General features: G+C 37.4%; 1 protein-coding gene across 1 annotated transcript; it reads right to left on the reverse strand.

Moving 5' to 3' along the window:
• Nucleotides 1–10,812: 10,812 nt before the first annotated feature.
• LOC109162294 lies at nucleotides 10,813–12,717 on the reverse strand. The gene is made up of 2 exons (XM_019311007.1): nucleotides 11,880–12,717; nucleotides 10,813–11,564 (listed from the first exon to the last, which is right to left on the reverse strand). The coding sequence occupies exons 1-2, from the start codon at nucleotides 12,715–12,717 to the stop codon at nucleotides 10,813–10,815; spliced, it is 1,590 nt and encodes a 529-aa protein (XP_019166552.1).
• Between the last annotated feature and the right edge of the window lie 11,437 nt (nucleotides 12,718–24,154).

Consider the following 24,154-nt stretch of genomic DNA (forward strand, 5'->3'; position numbering starts at 1 on the left):
AACGTCCTAAGGTCCGGTCTTAAGAGTCTTTTCCTAGGGTCAAACTTAGGCTCTGATACCAACTGTAACACCCCATATTTTCAAGACATTTAAAACTTATATCATAAAGGTAATATCTCATTACATCCCAAGTAAATCATAAGTGTACGGGGTGTTATGCTACACCTGGGCTAGAGTACCCAGGCGCACAAGCTGTCTAACTAATATCCACCGAAATAAAATGCATAATATGGCGCGCAGGCCGAAAGGGTAACTAAACTACATCTACGCTCCAGTTCTAGCGCGCTCCAGTGCTCTAATCCTCTGTGCCTGAAAGCCAAATATATCTGTTCAGCGAGAGATGCTGGTAACCCACTCCAACGCGTTGAATTACAATACATATAGAGATATATATAGATATACGAAAACCATTTTGAGCATGAAGATATATCTTACGAAGTCTAGTTTTAAAACCAGGAATGACTCGACAGATAAGGCTAGACACAAGCAATAGTTATAACAAGTATATGCAGTTCATAACAGGCAAGGCAGATAAAGCAAAGCATAAACAATATTCACAACCCAACATAAACAGTCCCTAACATAAAACCCATAGTCACATCCCCCAAGACACTCGTAATCACAACTCATCCATATCACAACACATAGCACACTTTGTTGGCGCCACAGGACCAATCGCATGCCCATACATGAGGATCAGCGCATATAGCTCTGACACGTCCCCGCAGCACCCTACCCCGTATCGCAACACGGAGGGGTCGATCGCAACCGACTGATGAACCGCAGCTCATCATAGTGTTTGATCGCAACCAAACAGTGGACCGCAGCCCAAGAGAATGTCATCTGACCGCAGCCAGGAAAGAGGACGAACCGTAGCTCGTATAGAAACGTTTGATCGCAACCAAACGGTGGACCGCAGCCCAAGAGTATCAATCTGACCGCAGCTACCTTCTGAACCGCAGCTCAGGATAACCAATTAGATCGCAACCGAATTGGGGTAACACACATACATAACACATAGCAAGCACATGCAACCCACATTACACATTGGGAAGGGGGATAAAACGTATAACAAAACCTATGCGTGATCCATCACATACTAAGAATAGTCCTAAGGGGTTCATACTCCTTCCACCTAGGTCAGCGGGATACCAATTCAACTAACATGCAATATAATAGACTCATAAACCTACGAACGGTACCCGAAATATCAAACGGTGCACGATAAACGGAGTCCGTTGGGACACCACGGGGAACGGGGGAACATCAAACGGGGAAGCCGAAGTCCCAAATGGGATAAATTTCAGCGGGTAGCCGGTGGGTTGGGGGCCACCCGCCGGCTGCCCGCCGGTAATACTGTTCCGGGCAGCGGGTAGCCGGCGGGCAGCTGCCCGCTGCCGGAGGCGCCCACTTGGCCGTGGGTAGGTGGCGGGTCCCCTACCCCACACTGACTCTTTTCACACAATTTACGCCCCGTGAACCGTTGTGGAACCCGAAACCATGCTTAGACACTTTAAAACGCAATTAGCGACAACACGTAGACAATTAACGAATCAAATACGAGAAACGAACGGCACGTAACCTATCATGCTTTTCTAAACATAATCAACACCCAAACATGCGATTTCCCCACCCGATAATCCAAGAATAAGATCATACGATACAACCTAGGGTTCTAATCACTTTTATATCAACAAGGATACGATTCGTCTTCTAATTGCGAGTTTCGGTAAGAATAACACATAAGCATCAAGGACATCACACAATTATCAAGAACAACACATAATCATCAAGAACTCCATATAATCATCAAAACTCAATAATATTGGGGAAACCCTAAGGGGGAATCATAGCTATGAAAATTGGGATCATCACATCAAACATTAATAATCATCATCATATATTGCCAATACACAATAATATTGGGGAAACCCTAAGGGGGAATCATAGCTATGAAAATTGGTTTTGTTGAGACATGGGTTACCTCTTAGCCTTAATTAATTCCTTGGGCCTAGGGTCTTATTTGGGTTCTAATCCTATTGGGACTATGGTGGGCCTTTTTCCCTAATTAATCATTATAATTTATTCTTTCTCTTGGGCTATTGATTAATTAACTAATTGGTTTTAGAGGCCGTAACACGGGGTGTTACACAATTGCACTACATCCTTTCAAGAACTGAAAGAAAGACTGACCACGGCACCCGTACTAGCCCTTCCCTCCAGAGTGGAAGGATTCGAAGTTTTCAGCAACGCCTCCAAAAAGGGACGAGAATGCGTACTAATGCAAAGAGGCAAGGTAATAGCGTACGCATCCAGGCAACTCAAAACCCACGAAGAATACTACCCCACGCACGACCTAGAGTTATCCGCCACCATATTCGCTCTAAAAATTTGGAGGCATTTCCTATACGGAGTACAATGCAAGATCTACACAGACCATAAAAGCCCGAAATACATCTTCACTCAGAAAGATCTAAACATGCGACAACGAAGATGGTTGGAACTCATAAAAGATTATGACTTGGATATTCAGTACAACGAGGGAAAGGCTAGCGTCGTGGTAGACGCACTAAGCCGAAAGACTAACCACTCCCTCAACACCGCCTGGGTCCTGTCGGACAGGTTGTGCAAAGATTTCCAAAAGTTGGATTTGGAAATAGTGTGGCAAGGACTAACAAATTCAGAGATCCACCTATTCAATGTTAGAATCATACCCACGCTACTCGAAGAAATCTAAACCAGGAAGCAACAGGACCCGGAGCTAGATAAAATATGACTCGAACTATTTAATGATGGCAGCCTCTGCTATCAAGGAAGATGGTGCATACCCATGACACAGCTCCACCTAAAACAACAAATCCTAGAAGAAGGGCACAACTCACCATACTCTGTACACCCCGGAGGCGACAAGCTATACCAAGACGTCAATAAGTTGTTTTGGTTGCCCAACAACAAGAAAGAATTCGCAGACTTTGTGAGCAAATGTCTGAACTGCCAAAGAGTAAAGGTCGAATGGTGCAGGCCCAAGGGACTCGTGCAACCCCTCGAAATACCCCAGGAGAAGTGGGACTCGATATCCACGCATTTCGTAGGAGGATTACCCAAAACACCAACAGGGAAGGATAAAATCTGGGTAATAGTGGACCGACTAACCAATACAGCACGGTTCATTGCCAAGAAAGAAACCTGGACAATGACACAACTAGCCAGGGCCTACCTAAACTGGGTGGTGAAGTACCACGGAATTCTCCGAAACATTATCTCCGATAGAGACCCCAGGTTCCTCTCACAATTTTGGAAATCCCTACAGACGGCCATGGGAACAAGACTGAACTTGAGCACAACCTTCCACCTCACTACCGACGGTCAAACTGAGAAGACCATTCAAACTCTCGAGGATATGCTAAGAGCCTGCATGATGGACTTCCAGGGGACCTGGGAAGAGCACCTAGACCTCATCGAATTCTCTTACAACAACATCTATCAAGCAAGCATCCGCATGGCTCCCTACGAAGCACTATACGGTCAAAAATGTAGGACCCCCATATGTTGGGAAGACATGGTCAACCCAGTAACCTTGGTGTTAAATCCCGTAACCCAAATTCAATTAAGGGTTTAATTAAGTAATTAATCCTAAACCAATTGGTGATTTATTTCCTTAAATTCCTGAAAATTCAATAGTTGGGGACTAGTAATTGACTAGTCAACCCAAAGTCAAAGTTGTACCTTAAGATTTGTGAGTAGTTCCCTTGTTCCCTTACACCTCTTCATTTTAGTAAGGGTATTCATGACATTTCACCATGTGTTACAAATGCAAGCTAACCTAGTAGACACTCCTCATTCTTGCTCCTTACACTTCCCAAATTTGAGCTCTCCCTTCTCTCTAAAAGTTGGATAGCTTTTCTTCCAAGCCAAGTTGGAGCTTTGTCAAATCTTCAAGTGTTGTCTCCAAGATTGTACCTTTCATACCTTTGAGCATCTAGGAGGGTAAGATCTATGTTCATCTTGTGTTTTTAGTGTTTTCTAAGGTGTCTTTTCTTAAAGATAGAATCTTTATGATCTTTTGGTGTGTTCTTGAAGTGGGTTTGGAAGGTGAGCCTTAATAGGAGCTTGGTGTGGTGTAAAGTGAAGGTTTTTGTCTACAAGCGGTAACCCATGCCCTACAACATCGATTTTGCTTACCTATATGATGATTTATTGGATTCTACATGTGTTTTGCTATGAAATGTGAGTGTTTATGCATTGTCTTGTGAAAATACATATCTAGAGCTTGTGTTTAGGGTTCTTGTATGCCATTGCTTGGCTATTCCTTTGATTCAAGTTATTTTGTTGTATTTGGTGAGATTTGGCATGTTTTGGACTTGAATTTGAGCATGGTGTTGAAAATCCCCGAAGGGATATTTTGGTGTAGTACATGGTACCCGCGGGCGGAACGGCGGGCAATGGCCTATCCGCCGCCCCACCCATGCGGAACGCGGGTGAAGAGGTGTATTCCCGCAGGCGGAACCACGGGTGGGGGTCTACCCATGGGTCCACCCGCGGGGTACATATATGGTGTTGTTCGGGGATTTGTTCCCCGTGATTCTTTTGACTCGATATTTGGTCTTTTGACTTCCCAATGTTCTTTTGTGGAACTATTTGAGCGTCTTCTTGATGTTTCGTATGTCTAAAACTATATGGTAGGAATCAGTGTAGGTTTTGGTGTCTTGAATCGTGCTAAGTGTTCAACATTGTGATTCGTTGAACCGTGATGAGTCTTGTGTGTTCTTCGGAACTACGTTTGGTTTACCCGTTTGATGAGCATGCTAGTTCGGTGTTTAAATGCTAGCGTGTGTGTTGTTTGTACCTTCCTATCGTTGATGATGACGATTAGAATAGGATTTGTATTTCATTATTTTATAATTTTAGAATAGAATTTTAACCCAAAATTATTGTACGAATAGGAAAGTAGAAATGAATATATTTTATTTGGAAGAGTGATTTTTTAGGAATTGTGCGGAAAGTTTAAATTGCAGGATTTTGTTTCTATATATAGTATAGATGTATAGATAGATAGATATATTACAATAGGAAATGTATTACATTATTTTATGATTTTAGAATAGAATTTTAACCCAGAATTATTGTATGAATTGGAAAGTAGAAATCAATATATTTTATTAGGAAGAGAGATTTTTTAGGAATTGGGCGGGAAGTTAAAATTGCAGGATTTTGTTTTTATATATAGTATAGATGTATAGATAGATAGATAGATTAAAATAGGAATTGTATTACATTATTTTATGATCTTAGAATAGAATTTTAACACAAAACTATTGTACGAATACAAAGTAGAAATTAATATATTTTATTAGGAAGAGAGATTTTTTAGGAATTGGACGGGAAGATAAAATTGCTGGATTTTGTTTTTATATATAGTATAGATGTATAGATGTATAGATGTATAGATGTATAGATGTATAGATAGATAGATAGATAGATTACAATAGAAATTGTATTAAATTATTTTTTGATTTTAGAATAGAATTTTAACCGAGAATTATTGTACGAATAGGAAAGTAGAAATCAATATATTTTATTAGGAAGAGAGATTTTTTATGAATTGGGCGGGTAGTTAAAATTGTAGGATATTGTTTTTATACATAGTATAGATGTATATATAAATAGATAGATTACAATAGGAATTGTATTACATTATTTTTTGAATTTAGAATAGAATTTTAACCCAGAATAATTGTACGAATAGGAAAGTAGAAATCAATATATTTTATTAGGCAGAGAGATTTTTTAGAAATTGGGCGGGAAGTTAAAATTGCAGGATTTTGTTTTTATGTATAGTATAGATTTATAGATAGATAGATAGATTAAAATAGGAATTGTATTACATTATTTTATGATCTTAGAATAGAATTTTAACCCAGAATTATTGTACGAAAAGGAAAGTAGAAATCAATATATTTTATTAGGATGAGAGATTTTTTAGGAATTGGGCGGGAAGTTAAAATTGCAGGATATTGTTTTTATATATAGTATAGATGCATAGATAGATAGATAGATTATAATAGGAATTGTATTACATTATTTTTTTATTTTAGAATAAAATTTTAACCCAGAATTATTGTACGAAAAGGAAAGTAGAAATCAATATATTTTATAAGGAAGAGAGATTTTTTAGAAATTGGGCGGAAAGTTAAAATTGCTGGATTTTGTTTTTATAAATAGTATAGATAGATGTATAGATGTATAGATAGATAGATAGATAGATTACAATAGGAAATGTATTACATTATTTTATGATTTTAGAATAGAATTTTAACCCAGAATTATTGTACGAATAGGAAAGTAGAAATCAATAAATTTTATTAGGAAGAGAGATTTTTATGAATTGGGCGGGAAGTTAAAATTGCAGGATATTGTTTTTATATATAGTATAGATGCATAGATAGATAGATAGATTATAATAGGAATTGTATTACATTATTTTTTTATTTTAGAATAGAATTTTAACCCAGAATTATTATACGAATAGGAAAGTAGAAATCAATATATTTTATTAGGAAGAGAGATTTTTTAGGAATTGGGCGGGAAGTTAAAATTGCAGGATTTTGTTTTTATATATAGTATAGATGTATAGATAGATAGATAGATTAAAATAGGAATTGTATTACATTATTTTATGATCTTAGAATAGAATTTTAACCCAAAACTATTGTACGAATAGAAAGTAGAAATTAATATATTTTATTAGGAAGAGAGATTTTTTAGGAATTGGACGGGAAGATAAAATTGCTGGATTTTGTTTTTATATATAGTATAGATGTATAGATGTATAGATGTATAGATAGATAGATAGATAGATTACAATAGAAATTGTATTACATTATTTTTTGATTTTAGAATAGAATTTTAACCGAGAATTATTGTACGAATAGGAAAGTAGAAATCAATATATTTTATTAGGAAGAGAGATTTTTTATGAATTGGGCGGGAAGTTAAAATTGTAGGATATTGTTTTTATACATAGTATAGATGTATAGATAAATAGATAGATTACAATAGGAATTGTATTACATTATTTTTTGAATTTAGAATAGAATTTTAACCCAGAGTTATTGTACGAATAGGAAAGTAGAAATCAATATATTTTATTAGGAAGTGAGATTTTTTAGGAATTGGGCGGGAAGTTAAAATTGCAGGATTTTTTTTTTTTTTATATATAGTTTAGATAGATAGATAGATTTATAGATAAATAGATAGATTAGAATAGGATTTGTATTTCATTATTTTATGATTTTAGAATAGAATTTTAACCCAAAATTATTGTACGAATAGGAAAGTAGAAATGAATATATTTTATTTGGAAGAGTGATTTTTTAGGAATTGTGCGGAAAGTTTAAATTGCAGGATTTTGTTTCTATATATAGTATAGATGTATAGATAGATTGATAGATTACAATAGGAAATGTATTACATTATTTTATGATTTTAGAATAGAATTTTAACCCAGAATTATTGTACGAATTGGAAAGTAGAAATCAATATATTTTATTAGGAAGATAGATTTTTTAGGAATTGAGCGGGAAGTTAAAATTGCAGGATTTTGTTTCTATATATAGTATAGATGTATCGATAGATAGATAGATAGATAGATTATAATAGGAATTGTATTACATTATTTTATGATTTAGAATAGAATTTTAACCCAGAATTATTGTACGAATAGGAAAGTAGAAATCAATATATTTTATTATGCAGAGAGATTTTTTAGAAATTGGGCGGGAAGTTAAAATTGCAGGATTTTGTTTTTATATATAGTATAGATTTATAGATAGATAGATAGATTAAAATAGGAATTGTATTTCATTATTTTATGATCTTAGAATAGAATTTTAACCCAGAATTATTGTATGAATAGGAAAGTAGAAATTAATATATTTTATTGGGAAGAGAGAATTTTTAGGAATTGGGCGGAAGTTAAAATTGCAGGATATTTTTTTATATATAGTATAGATGCATAGATAGATAGATAGATAGATTATAATAGGAATTGTATTACATTATTTTTTGATTTTAGAATTGAATTTTAACCCAGAATTATTGTACGAATAGGAAAGTAGAAATCAATATATTTTATTAGGAAGAGAGATTTTTTAGGAATTGGGCGGGAAGTTAAAATTGCTTGATTTTGCTTTTATATATAGTATAGATAGATGTATAGATAGATAGATAGATAGATAGATAGATTACAATATGAATTGTATTACATTATTTTTTGATTTTAGAATAGAATTTTAACACAGAATTATTGTACGAATAGGAAAGTAGAAATCAATATATTTTATTAGGAAGAGAGATTTTTTAGGAATTGGGCGGGAAGTTAAAATTGCAGGATATTGTTTTTATATATAGTATAGATGCATAGATAGATAGATAGATTATAATAGGAATTGTATTACATTATTTTCTGATTTTAGAATAGAATTTTAACCCAGAATTATTGTACGAATAGGAAAGTAGAAATTAATATATTTTATTAGGAAGAGAGATTTTTTAGGAATTGGGCGGGAAGTTAAAATTGCAGGATTTTGTTTTTATATATAGTATAGAAGTATAGATAGATGTATAGATAGATAGATAGATTAAAATAGGAATTGTATTACATTATTTTATGATCTTAGAATATAATTTTAACCCAAAACTATTGTACGAATAGAAAGTAGAAATCAATATATTTTATTAGGAAGAGAGATTTTTTTGGAATTGGACGGGAAGTTAAAATTGCTGGATTTTGTTTTTATATATAGTATAGATGTATAGATGTATAGATGTATAGATAGATTACAATAGGAATTGTATTACATTATTTTTTGATTTTTGAATAGAATTTTAACCGGGAATTACTGTACGAATAGGAAAGTAGAAATCAATATATTTTATTAGGAAGAGAGATTTTTTAGGAATTGGGCGGGAAGTTAAAATTGCAGGATATTGTTTTTATATATAGTATAGATTTATAGATAAATAGATAGATTACAATAGGAATTGTATTACATTATTTTTTGATTTTAGAATAGAATTTAACCCAGAATTATTGTACGAATAGGAAAATAGAAATCAATATATTTTATTTGGAAGAGTGATTTTTTAGGAATTGGGCGGAAAGTTAAAATTGCAGGATTTTGTTTCTATATATAGTATATATGTATAGATAGATAGATTACAATAGGAAATGTATTACATTATTTTATGATTTTAGAATACAATTTTAACCCAGAATTATTGTACGAATTGGAAAGTAGAAATCAATATATTTTATTAGGAAGATAGATTTTTTAGGAATTGAGCGGGAAGTTAAAATTGCAGGATTTTGTTTCTATATACAGTATAGATGTATCGATAGACAGATTATAATAGGAATTGTATTACATTATTTTATGATTTAGAATAGAATTTTAACCCAGAATTATTGTACGAATAGGAAAGTAGAAATCAATATATTTTATTATGCAGAGAGATTTTTTAGAAATTGGGCGGGAAGTTAAAATTGCTGGATTTTGTTTTTATATATAGTATAGATGTATAGATGTATAGATGTATAGATAGATTACAATAGGAATTGTATTACATTATTTTTTGATTTTAGAATAGAATTTTAACCGGGAATTACTGTACGAATAGGAAAGTAGAAATCAATATATTTTATTAGGAAGAGAGATTTTTTAGGAATTGGGCGGGAAGTTAAAATTGCAGGATATTGTTTTTATATATAGTATAGATGCATAGATAGATAGATAGATTATAATAGGAATTGTATTACATTATTTTTGGATTTTAGAATAGAATTTTAACCCAGAATTATTGTACGAATAGGAATGTAGAAATCAATATATTTTATTAGGAAGAGAGATTTTTTAGGAATTGGGCGAGAAGTTTAAATTGTTGGATTTTGTTTTTATATATAGTATAGATAGATGTATAGATAGATAGATAGATAGATAGATAGATAGATAGATAGATAGATAGATAGATAGATAGATAGATAGATAGATTACAATAGGAAATGTATTACATTATTTTATGATTTTAGAATAGAATTTTAACCCAGAATTATTGTACGAATTGGAAAGTAGAAATCAATATATTTTATTAGCAAGATAGATTTTTTAGGAATTGAGCGGGAAGTTAAAATTGCAGGATTTTGTTTCTATATATAGTATAGATAGATGTATCGATAGATAGATAGATAGATAGATTATAATAGGAATTGTATTACATTATTTTATGATTTAGAATAGAATTTTAACCCAGAATTATTGTACGAATAGGAAAGTAGAAATCAATATATTTTATTAGGAAGAGAGATTTTTTAGAAATTGGGCGGGAAGTTAAAATTGCAGGATTTTGTTTTTATATATAGTATAGATATAGATTTATAGATCGATAGATAGATTAAAATTGGAATTGTATTACATTATTTTATGATCTTAGAATATAATTTTAACCCAGAATTATTGTACGAATAGGAAAGTAGAAATCAATATATTTTATTAGGAAGAGAGATTTTTTGGGAATTGGGCGGGAAGTTAAAATTGCAGGATATTGTTTTTATATATAGTATAGATGCATAGATAGATAGATAGATTATAATAGGAATTGTATTACATTATTTTTTGATCTTAGAATAGAATTTTAACCCAGAATTATTGTACGAATAGGAAAGTAGAAATCAATATATTTTATTAGGAAGAGAGATTTTTTAGGAATTGGGCGGGAAGTTTTTTTTTTTTTGAAAGGTGGCCAATGAGGCATATATTAGAAGTACTCAGAAATAGAGTCTGGAGGGACATCGTCCGAATACATGACTGTAGAAGAATTAAAAGCAGAAGTTGCTAATCTATGAGCTAAATAGTTCTCTGATCTAGGAATAAAATTAACTGAGCAGTAATCAAAAGAAGTAATGCGTGCTCTATAAGCATCAATGGCATAGCCTACGTATGTCCGTATCGTGTCAACTCGACTTGTCAAATATTGTTGTAGGGTCAAGTAATCTGTAAGCAAGCGTACTGATCGTTCCCCGCGATTCCATAGCCAAGATAAGGCTTCCTTACATGCTATTGTCTCAGCCATAAGCGGTGTAAGACAATTTGATAAGGGCGCACTGAAATCCGATACATATTCTCCTTCTTCGTTGAACAAAATCGCACCAACCGTAACCTTTCCTGTAGCAGGCATAAAACCGGCATCGACATAGCATCTGCGGGCGGACTCGGCATCTTCCGTCGGCAACACCGCGTGGGCAGGTTCGTCCGGCGGTCCCTGTGCGTCGGCAGTGGCGTGTTGCCGCTGCTGCCGTGCCACGGCAGTGGCAGTAACATGGCCTTGCGCGGCAGCGTGACGAATGACTCGGCGGTGGGTGGGGTGGACCCGCTGCCATGCAAGTGTGGTGGCTCTGGCCACGGCTAACACCTTCCGTGGTCGCGGTAGACATGCATCCCATACCGCTCCGTTTCTGGCTCTCCAAATGTGGTATAAGATAGCAGCTGCGTGAACAATTTGGTTAGTGTCTAAAATATTCAATAGATCACTAAACCAATCATGAAAAATATTTGTTGTTATCATGGGGATTGGAAGGTGAGATTGAGCCCAAATGGATGTTGCATATTCACATGTTACTAAAGCATGCATTGTATCTTCATCCATTATTCCACACATAGCACATGTTGGTTGTACATCCACTCTCTTTATAATCAAGTTTGTTGTGGTAGGGAGGATACCACTCAAAGCCTTCCATAAGAATGTTTTCCATTTGGGGGGGACTTTTAATTTCCATAGGCCTATCCAATTATGAGTATAATTACCACTCTTAACAGTATAATTACCTCCCTGATCATCATACCAATACCACATATCTTCACAATCTGGAGATATTGGGATCTTTTTTATCCTATCCACATCCGTAGGATTAAAAATATCTGCCAATATATCCGGATCCCAGGTCTGTGTCTCACTATCAATTAATCCCATCACCACTGCATTATTCAGATATGCTGGCTTTTCTGTATGAATCATTGAGTCATGTTCATCCTGCATCCATGGGTGGTCCCAGATGAGGGTTGTCATTCCATTCCCAATTCTGCGCCTGATTCCACCACAAACCATACTCTGAGCTGCCATTATACTACGCCAACAGAAACTGGGATTATTTCCTATTTTGGCATCATAAAAGGTCCCCTGTGGATAATACCTCGCTTTGTAGACTCGCGAGACCAATGATTCAGGTTTGGTTAAAAACCGCCACGCCTGTTTTCCCAGCATTGCTATATTAAACGCATGTAGTTCTTTAAAGCCCAGACCACCATACTTCTTTGGTATACACAACTTGTCCCAGGCCTTCCAATGAATTCCACGCTCATTCCCAGCTCCCCACCAATATCGGTTCATGACTCGCTCAATAGCTGAGCAGACTCCCATAGGTAGTAAAAAGACACTCATTGAGAAAGTAGGCATTGCCTGAGCCACACTTTTCAATAAGACCTCCTTACCAGCTTGCGATAGCAATTTTTTATTCCAAGAAAGGATTCTCTGCCTTATCTTATCCTCAATATACGAAAAAGCTGCCTTCTTATTCCTCCCTATAAATGAGGGGAGGCCCAAATATTTCCCAAAGTTCGGTGCTTGAACAACCCCAAGTATCCCCCGCCACTTCCTCTCTATCATCGTCCCGTGTGTTCTTACTGTAGCATATGCTGGACTTATGGTAATTCACCACTTGGCTAGATAAATTTTCATACCGTGTCAAACACTGCTTAACTGCACTTGCTTCCTGCGCATTTACTTTAAAGAATAAAAGACTATCATCAGCAAAAAATAAGTGCGAAATAGAGGGTGCCCCCCTTGCTACTCTGCACCCGTGTATCGTTCCCTGTACCTGTGCCTGCTGCAATAGTAATGATAATCCCTCCGCACAGATAATAAATAGGTATGGTGATAATGGGTCTCCTTGCCTGAGTCCGCGAGACGGGACAATCGGCGGTCCTCGGGTGCCATTCAGTTTAATACTGTAGGACACAGTAGTCACACATAACATAATAAGCTCCACCCACATATTATTAAAACCCAAAGCTACCAACATACTTCGCAGGAAGGGCCATTCCATCCGGTCATATGCTTTTGCCATATCTAGCTTTAAAGCACCCCACCCCGTTCTTCCACATTGTTTCCTGTTCAAAAAGTGTCCAACCTCTGCAGCAATCAAAATATTATCCGTAATTAACCTGTCAGGTATGAATGCACTTTGTGTATCAGAAATAATATCGTCCATGAGTGGCTTCATCCTGGTTGAAATCATCTTTGCCATGACCCTATAAATAACATTGCTCAGTGCTATAGGCCTGTAATCCGAGACCCGTTCTGGATTTTTTTTCTTTGGTATTAGAACCACATCTGTATCATTCAAATTGCCTGGGAAAGTCCGTGTATTTAAACAATTCACAATAAATTCCGACACATCACCCCCCACCACCTCCCAGAACTGCTGATAAAAGCCCGGATTCATTCCATCCGGTCCAGGCGCCTTATCCGGAAACATAGCAAACAGGGCCGTTCTCACCTCATCTTTCTCAAAGGGGCGCAATAATGCTTCGTTCTGTGCATGTGTCACCCGGGGCAATACATTGGCATAAAAACTTTCATCTATCTGAGACGGATTTGACGAGAAAATATTCCGATAATAATCAAAAATAATTGTTCTCATGGCATCTCCTTCCACCCAATCCCCATCATCATTCATAATTTTAGAAATTGTGTTTTTCTTTTTACGGTGAGAGGCATACCTGTGATAGAACTTTGTATTCGCATCTGCCCCCTTCAGCCAGTGTTGTTTCGCCCTCTGTCTCCAAAAAGCATCCTCCTGTGCCTCTATCTGGGCCTGGTATTCCTCCAACCGCTGATATTCAGCTAATGAATACTGGTCTGTGCATCCCCGTAATCTCAACTGCTCTTTACGTAGGCATTTCAATTTCTCATCAAATCTATGGAACTTATCACCTCCCCATCGTGATAGTTTATTCCCGCAGAACTCGATACAGGCTTGCAAGCCTCTATCTCTTCCCTCCGTCCATGCCGTCTCGACCACTCCTCTACAACCTTCATCATGGAGCCAGGCCATCTCAAACCGGAACCCTTTTCTCCCACCACCTGTCATTTCCCGAAGATTCAGAATCCCAAGGAAAAGAGCAGAATGATCTGAGCGTCGGGTTAGGATGTTCAAGACACTTGCATCTCTCACTACATCTCGCCATTCCTGCGTGACCAGTACCTTATCCAACCTTTCTTCAATCCAGTCCACAGTCCCCTCACCTCTTTCCCAGGTATACGGATATCCCAGCATGGGTAACTGAGTCAGCCCACATTCATCAATAGTTTCCCCGAAACCTCGTAACAGTGCCTCTAGATGTGGATTTCCCCCTCGCTTCTCATTCTGATATAAGAGATCATTAAAATCCCCTATAATAACCCATGGCAATTCAGAGCGATGTGATAAGGATATGATGAATTCCCAAGAGTCATTCCGTCTCTCCCTTTGCGCATAACCATAATACCCAGTCATTCTCCACTTAGTAAACCCCGGCATCGTTACCTCAATATCCACATGATTTTTAGAGTAACTTAACAGACTTGCCGTACCATTCGTTCTCCATAGTAATGCTAATCCGCCTTTCGTACCAACACTATCAACTTTAAACACACCATCAAAACCAAGTTTGACCTGGAGCCGCTCTGCATGATCCTGGGCAACCATGGTTTCCATTAGAAATACAAAATCGGGTTTCTTACTGGACACCATGTCCACAATCTCTCGAACTGTTCGTGGATTACCCAAGCCACGACAGTTCCAACTCAACGTGCTCATGCTGCTGGGCGGGTCTGGGAACCAGCACCCGCCATAAACACGTTTTTTGACACATCTGCCATGGTAGTGTCCTGCCCATTCCCTCGCCTTTCTCCCTCATACCCCCTTCCCTTCTCCTTTTCGAAACCACCTCAACCGCTTCCTCAGCCTCATCAGCCACAACCGGCCGTGCCACACCCTCCCCCATCACCCCACCCTTTCGGCCTCCCTCGTCTCTCGTCCCCTCGGCCACCCGTGGTAGTCCCCCCACCGGAACTAACCAGCTCTCCCCCACCTCCCTCGGTCCGCGGCCTCCCCCAACTCTCAACTCTGCATTGTACGGGTAAAGGTGCACCGGCATCGTAGACACCCGGGCTTTGACACAGAACTTGTATATATGCCCCAAGAGCCCACAAAAGAAACAGAATGAATGTAACCTCTCATACCTGAAATTTATCCAACAAGTAGTCTTGTCCCGTTTCAACAACTTCATACGTCTCCGTAAAGGTTTATCTATCGGGATCGATACACGGATCCGATAGAATGCTAGCCAAGGCGCCCCCACAAATCTTTCATCATGTTTAACAAAAGTTCCAATAAAATTCCCCATCTGCTCAAGCATCGGTAGAGATGTATATCCCATAGGGATATCATGAAGCTGCACCCACATATCAACAGTATTCAATTCAACATCAATCGGTAAAACTCCATCCTCCACCAAACGGCATACCAGTGTACTATTCTCAAATGCCCACGGGCCACCATTCAGGACATAATCAACATCCGTTTTCTGAAAGAAAACGAACAAAAACAAGCCCTTGTAAATTTCCGTTACCGTAACTCCCATCACCGGTTGCCAGACGGATGCCAAAACTTGCCTCATATATTCCAATTTAATCATTCGTGCCGTAAGGAACCTGCCTACAACACTCCAGGTCTGAATCGGTGGATCAGGACCACCCGTAACCCCCTCCTCCTCCACCGGCGCAAAACAGATCTCCTCTTCGTCGTCGATGCCTACCTCGGCCGTGAGCTGTGTTAGAGCTGCCATCTGCTGCACATGTTCTCCTTCCGCCATACTGCCACGTCGCAATAGAATAAACGCACTGCGTTGTCTTCTGTTTCGCCCCACGCCGCCCTCAAATATCCAAACAACACAACCGCAATCACGGCGCCGCTTTAATGTAGGTAAAGCCGCACCACAATAGGAAAACTGTCCGAACAACACAAAGAACCAGCAAGAAAACTGGTGGGAAATCAACCGGAATCGTGCAAAAACCTAGCCAAACCCTAGGAGAGGATGCAAAACCCTAGAATTCTAGAGAGAGAATATTCAATATATCATAAAATAATGTAATACAATTTCTATTGTAATCTATGGGGCGGGAAGTTAAAATTGCTGGATTTTGTTTTTATATATAGTATAGATAGATGTATAGATAGATAGATAGATAGATTACAATAGGAATTGTATTACATTATTTTTTGATTTTAGAATAGAATTTTAACCCAGAATTATTGTACGAATAGGAAAGTAGAAATCAATATATTTTATTAGGAAGAGAGATTTTTAGGAATTGGGCGGGAAGTTTAAATTGCAGGATATTGTTTTTATATATATTATAGATGCATAGATAGATAGATAGATTATAATAGGAATTATATTACATTATTTTTTTATTTTAGAATAGAATTTTAACCCAGAATTATTGTACGAATAGGAAAGTAGAAATCAATATATTTTATTAGGAAGAGAGATTTTTTAGGAATTTGGCGGGAAGTTAAAATTGCAGGATTTTGTTTTTATATATAGTATAGATATAGATGTATAGATAGATAGATAGATTACAATAGGAATTTTATTACATTATTTTTTGATTTTAGAATAGAATTTTAACCCAGAATTATTGTACGAATAGGAAAGTAGAAATCAATATATTTTATTAGGTAGTGAGATATTTTAGGAATTGCGCGGGAAGTTAAAATTGCAGGATTTTGTTTTTATATATAGTATAGATATAGATTGTTAGGAATATATTGTAAATTTTGATGAGCCGAATGTATTTTTGAAAAATCAAGTAGTTCCCAATTTTATTCTATTTGAGTCAGTCCTGGTCTACGGAGTATGGTGCACAAATATCATGCAACCCATGTACAAGTTTGGAAAATCATATTTTGATTTTTGATGTTAAGCGGGATTATAGCTTAACATAATTATGTTGCGGAGAAGTCACCAAGAACCATGCTAGAGGAGTTGGAAGAAATGCGTGTGAGCTAAGCCAAGTGATCTTTAGTTCGAATCTCAAGTGAAGCAAATTTTAAGCTTGCTTTGGAAACTAGCTTGGACCGTATGGGAGACTAGCTTGGACCGTATAACCGTATGAGAGACTAGCTAGGAGAGTATGAGAGACTAGCTCAATGTATACGAAGACCGTATGGGAGACTAGCTTGGAGAAGTATGAGAGACTAGCTCAAAGTATACAAAACCGTATGGAGACTAGCTCAAAGTATACAAAACCTAGCTCAAAGTATACAAAATCGTATGGAGACTAGCTTGAAAAAGGAGACTAGCTTGGACCGTATAATCGTATGGGAGACTAGCTTGGACAAATATGAGAGACTAGCTCAAAGTATACAAAACCGTATGGAGACTAGCTTGAAAAAGCTCAAAGTATACAAAACCGTATGGAGACTAGCTTGAAAAAGGAGACTAGCTAAAATAGAGACTAGCTAAGGCAAATGCACAAGTCTCACAGAAGCCATGCACCATATGGAGAAACATACCAAGTATGGTGGACTAAGCTTGAAATTCGAAACAGAGCATCTCACCATGAACAACAAATGGAGTTTTTACAGAGGTTCCAGTATAATATTTTACAAGGAACATGAAGGAGAAAATATCTTATATATTTTCATCTGAACATCAAGTTTTTACGGTGGAACCGGAGACGCTCGAAGAAGGCTGATTTGCGGAGAAATAATTTTATACTCAAGCAAGAATCAGCAGATAAATTATTTGATCAACTTGACATGTCAGAGCATTTATGAAGGAGAAGAAAATCAAGCATGTCGCGCCGAACTTATTCAAATTTTGGAGGCTACAAAATTCAAGACACGGTAACGGGCAATTTATTCAAATCATCTGACAAAAAGGAGAAATGACATCTACCTACAATTGCAGATCAAGTTGACAAAATTATCAGATCAACTACAATTCAAAATGGACGATCGAGATCGAAAGTTGATCAACGGGCAAATAGCTTTCTTTGGCTATAAAATGCCCAAGCAGACTTGAAGACAAACACGACTTGAACACGGCTGAAAAATTACAAGCAAGAGAAAAGCAAGCAATATTCAAATCAGCCAAGAAGCGATATATTGAGCATACACGATTAAATTCAAGTCTGAGTGAGAGAAATCCTTTGTATTTCTTTGTAAATCTTCTACTGAGTGTAGAAAAGGGGTAGAGTAACTGGAGAGAGTGAAAAACCCAGTTGGAGTGTAGCTTTGTGCGTAGCACTCGGTGTAAAGGGCAGAGTAACAAGGGGAGCTTGTGAAAACCCTGTGAGAACGTAGCTTTGTGCGTAGTTCTCGTGGTGTAGGAGTACAGCTTGGTGCGAAGTACTCGGGGAGGCGGAGTAACAAGAGGAGCTTGCGAAAAACCTTGGAGGAGTGTAGCTTTGTGCGAAGCACTCGGAGAAGTGTCGTTGGGCACTTATTCACTATTGTATCTGGGTGATCGAAGAATAGTGAATTTCCTCCTTGAAGTGAAAGGAGAAGAGTGGACTAGGAGGATTACACCACCTCTGAACCACTATAAATCTCTCTCTCTATTTACTTATTTCTCATATATTTTATGCATGCTTATTCTAACTGCGAACTAACCCGATTACGATTTATCGCGTATCTTTATCTGTCTGGGTTTGATAGTTCCCACGTTTGCATGCGAGCCAAACTTTGCGTACATCATATTTGAACCATATTAAGTGTTTCTAACGTATTGCATGTTTAGAATCTCTCTTTGAGCACCACACTATTAAGCATAACACTATACCGCTACCTATTCCGCTGCACACTCTAAGTTGTTTATCTTGTTGATGCTTGTTACTTAGAGTTGATATAATCAAAGTGTTATTTGCCTTGCGTGTTTTGCGAAAGTTTTTAAAAAAGGTTAGAGAAGTCTATTCACCCCCCCCCCCTCTAGACTTCTCGCCACCCATTCGGGACCAACAAGTGGTATCGGAGCGGTTGTCTATTTGAGTCAATTTCTTGACTGCTAGGCAGATCTCAAAACTTCAAGATGAAGAGAGATATGGTTCTTGCTCAAAATTTGCTTTTCTCACTTGATAAATTTGATGATTGGAAAATACGTATGCAGGTGCACTTATCTGCTTTAAATGATGAAATGTGGGAAGTCATCACAAATGGTCCGATTGAGATCATGGAAGTCAACACCGCCGCCGCACTAAATCCAGAAGCTCCAAGATATATTCCAAAACCAAAAATGGAATGGACAAGGGATGATAGAGGGCGAAATAACTTGGACAACATTGCCAATGATATTTTGTTCAAAGCGGTTGATGACAACATATTCCCAAAGAACCGAAAGTGCACTACAGCAAAGCAAATATGGGATACGCTCATAAGCATCGGTGAAGGCGACGAACAAGAAAAAGACAACAAGCTAACTATCGCCATGAAAAGATTTGAAGATTTCAAAATGCTTTCTAACGAAAGCATTACCGATATGGAAGCACGCTTAGTCAAGATCCTTGGTGAAATAAGTGATCTTGGCAAAACCATCTCCCAGAAGGAAATATCACTCAAAGTCTTGCGTGGACTACCTTCTAACTGGGATATGAAAGTAACAGCGATGCGAGATCATAGAGATCTAAGGACGGAATCTACGGATAAACTCTTTAGTGATCTCAAGGCGTACGAGTTCGAAATGAAGAAGAGCGCGATGAACGAACATCCGCATTGATGGCCGATCAACCGTCTACATCAAGGTCAGTAGGAAATAATGATTTTTTATCTGACGAACAATTTTCTCTATTTGTTAGAAAATTCAGGAAGTTCATGCGAAAGAACAAAGGATCACCACAAGGAAGTTTCTTTCGAGAAAATAGAAGATCAAGAAAGGAACCAATCGAAGATAACACAAATGTGTGTTATAATTGTAGAAAGCCTGGACACTTTATGGCAGAATGTCCACACCCCAAGGTAAGCAAAAATTCGAATGCTACTAACCCTTCACAGGAAGAATACAAGTCGAAGGAAAGGAGATTCAAGAAGGACAAACGAAAGGCGTTGATAAGTGATCCGCTAGAAGCAAGTGAATCTGGAGATTCATCTAGTGATGAAAGTGATTTCTCACAAGAAGATACGACGCTACTGTGCTTAGTTGGCAAAACATCCGAACATGAAGAATGTTTAATGGCGCGCGAAACCGACGGAGAGGTATCTTCTAGTTCTTTTAGCTCTTTTAGTTCCGTTGACACCTCTTTCGAGACTCAAGAATCATTTCAAAGTCTCGTGGAAGATTGTCAAAAAGTCATGGACACTCATACTCAAATCAAAGAGCGCAATAATACATTAATTCTTGAAAAGGAAGAAATGGCGCAAAAATTGCAAAATGCTCTAAATGAAATGAGTAAATTGAAAGCCGAAAATGTTTGACTTCAAGAAGAGTGCAAAGCTAGAGAGGTTAGAGAACATAACCTTCGGGAAGTTATCGCATCATTTACGCATTCATCCAAAATAATGGATAAAATGGTAAACATGCAAAAACCCGCTGGAGATAAAGCCGGACTTGGCTACGATCCATCATGTTCTAAAACCCCTCAAAAGTTGACTAATTTTACTACTACTTTAATCAATAAAGTTCCGGTGGTAAAATTTGTAAAAAGTCAACATAGCACAATGAGACAAGGAATTGGAAACAAAATTGATGCCCAGAAAATTGTTGCTAGGCCGAATCAACATAATGATATTCTGGCAAGACAACAAAATTTTAAAAGGCAAAAATTTGTATCTCAAAGGAGAACCAACGAGTCTAGTGCAATAAAACCTCATAGGAATATGGGAAGAATTCCGAGAATTGGGGCTGGGAGATTATATCCCTCAAAAGAAGATTGGTCGCTTGAATACAAACCATGGACCAAGTCCAGATTTGCTCTATTTCATAGAATCAAGCAACAATCAACTTTCCAACCCGCACCGAATCATTATTCGAAAGTGCGTTATGATTATAATGTTAATAATGGTTACAGATCACCTATTCTTGGATCAATGGGATCTAGGTGGATTTGGATGCCAAAAATTACTAACGCAAAAGGACCCAAACAAGTCTGGGTACCTAAAAATAATTAATCTGTTTTGCAGGAAATTTGGTATTTCGATAGCGGATGCTCTCGACACATGACCGGCAATAAAGCTAGTCTAGTTGAGTTCAAAAGTATCGAAGGACCAAAAGTAGTGTTTGGTGGAAATGATCAATATGGAATGACAAAAGGAACCGGCGCAATTGTGATAAATGGTCTACGAATTGATGATGTATCTTATGTCGAAGGATTAAAATTTAACTTGTTTAGTACAAGTCAATTTTGCGACAAAGGATATCTCGTAGAATTTTACAAAGGCAAATGTCAAGTCAAGGACGAATCCACGAATGAAGTCGTACTCGCCGGATCGAGAAAGAAAAATATGTATGTTGTAGATTGGAGCACAACAAAGGAATCAATATGCTTGATGGCAAATAATTCGAATGAAGCTTGTTGGGAATGGCACAGAAGGCTAAATCATTTGAATTTCAAAACCATCAACAAGCTTGCAAGAAATAATCTAGTTGAAGGACTACCCAACATTGTGTTCAAGAAAAATCAAATTTGTGATGCATGCCAGAAAGGAAAACAAATCAAAGCATCATTCAAAGTCAAAGCCCAAGAGTCAACATCAAGACCACTAAGTCTACTGCACATGGATTTATTTGGTCCAGTAGACCCAGTAAGTATAAGTGGTAAGAAATATACTTTGGTTGTTGTTGATGATTTTTTCAGGTACACATGGACAATATTTATCAAGAAAAAGGATGAAGTCTTATCAAAGTTGCCAGAGCTATTGAAGCTACTGCAAGTCGAAAAAGACATGAAGATTGCAACAATTCGAACCGATCGAGGAACAGAGTTCGTGAACAGAGTAATTCAATCTTATTGCAATTCACAAGGAATTTTACATCAATTGTCTGCCGCACGAACGCCGCAACAAAATGGTGTAGCTGAAAGAAGAAATCGAATGCTCAAGGAAGCCGCACGAGTCATGATAACGGCCGCCGATCTACCAAAGAGATTTTGGGCAGAAGCTATCAACACGGCGTGTTATACTCAAAATCGAAGTCTAATCCACAAGTCCTATAACAAAACACCATATGCATTATGGAAAGGGAGAAAACCCAATCTCACCTATTTTCATACATTTGGTTGTAAATGTTTTGTACTTGTTAATGGAAAGTCTCAATTAAAGACTTTTGACGAACGTGCGAACGAAGGAATATTCTTGGGATATTCATCCACCAGCAAAGCGTATAGAATATTCAATAAATCAACAATGGTGGTAGAAGAATCAATTCACGTTGTGTTCGACGAGAATCACGACAAAAATGGCAAAAATGGTGAAGGTAATCGTGATTTAAATATTTCTAATGAGTTGTTCGAAGATGATGTGTTGCAGGAAGTAGAAGAATCAAGTGACATGGGTATTCACCAATTTGAGGCAATATACAATGAGGAACCCGAAATGTCACGCACGCCTGTTGCACCCGAAATTGCACAAGAAGAGACTCCAGTAGTTGAATCCGAAGAAGCACCCGTCAATAATATACAACAAGTGGTATCACACCAAGTGGAATCACAACAAGAAGGAAACTCTGAGAATCCAACAAGTTTCCAACCAAATCGAAAATGGCTAAGAAGTCACACACATGACTTAGTCATTGGAAATCCAAGTGACGGAGTGAAAACGCGATCATCTACTAGGAATCAACAACAAGATGCAATGTTCTCATGCTTTCTATCACAACTGGAGCCAAAAGAAGTTGATGAAGCATTAGCCGATCCAAGTTGGATAGATGCCATGCAAGAAGAGTTAGATCAATTCAAGCGCAACGACGTATGGAAACTTGTTCCAAGACCTACGCACCAAAATGTTATTGGCACTAAATGGGTCTTTAGGAACAAAGCAAACGAAGACGGCGTCATTGTTAGGAATAAAGCAAGATTAGTTGCGAAGGGGTATTCACAAGAAGAAGGCATTGATTTTGATGAGACATTCGCCCCCGTCGCACAACTCGAAGCAATCCGAATATTCCTAGCATATGCAGCGCACAAGAATTTTATTGTGTATCAAATGGACGTAAAGAGCGCATTTCGCAATGGCTTACTTGAAGAAGAAGTTTACGTCGAACAACCACCCGGTTTTGAGGTAAAAGACGTTGATGATCAAGTCTACAAATTAAAGAAGGCATTGTATGGGTTAAAACAAGCTCCGCGAGCTTGGTACGACACATTGTCGATGTTCTTAATTAGTTGTGGATTCACCAAAGGTTTAGTCGATAAAACCCTCTTTAGAATTCAAGAAAATAATCACATTTTATTAGTACAAATTTATGTTGATGATATTATCTTTGGAAGTACTGATAAATCTTTATGTGAGAAATTTTCTAAGCTCATGCAGAATAGGTTCGAGATGAGTATGATGGGAGAATTAAATTACTTTTTGGGACTGCAAGTCAAGCAACTTGAAGAAGGAATTTTCATAAATCAAGCCAAGTACACAAGAGATCTTATCAAGAAATTTGGCATAGATGGAAAATCCTCAGTCAAAATTCCAATGAGCACATCTCAAAAATTGGATAAAGATGATGAAGGAAAAGATGTCGATCAAACGATGTATCGAGGGATGATTGGATCATTGTTATACTTAACCGCGAGCAGACCAGACATATCCTACTCGGTTGGCGTATGCGCAAGATTCCAATCAAAGCCCAAAGAAAGTCATCTGATTGCAACCAAGAAGATAATCTGATATCTCAAAGGAACAATCAATGTGGGATTATGGTATCCCAAAGAAGGAGATTTTACACTAACGGGTTATTCAGATGCAGATTTTGCAGGTTGTAAAATAGACCGAAAAAGTACCTCAGGGACATGCCAGTTCTTAGGGGGAAGATTGGTCTCTTGGTTCAGCAAAAAGCAAAACTCCATAGCT

The sequence above is a fragment of the Ipomoea nil genome, unplaced genomic scaffold (genome assembly GCF_001879475.1).
Source record: "Ipomoea nil cultivar Tokyo-kokei standard unplaced genomic scaffold, Asagao_1.1 scaffold2928, whole genome shotgun sequence".
In the NCBI taxonomy this organism is placed as follows: domain Eukaryota; kingdom Viridiplantae; phylum Streptophyta; class Magnoliopsida; order Solanales; family Convolvulaceae; genus Ipomoea; species Ipomoea nil.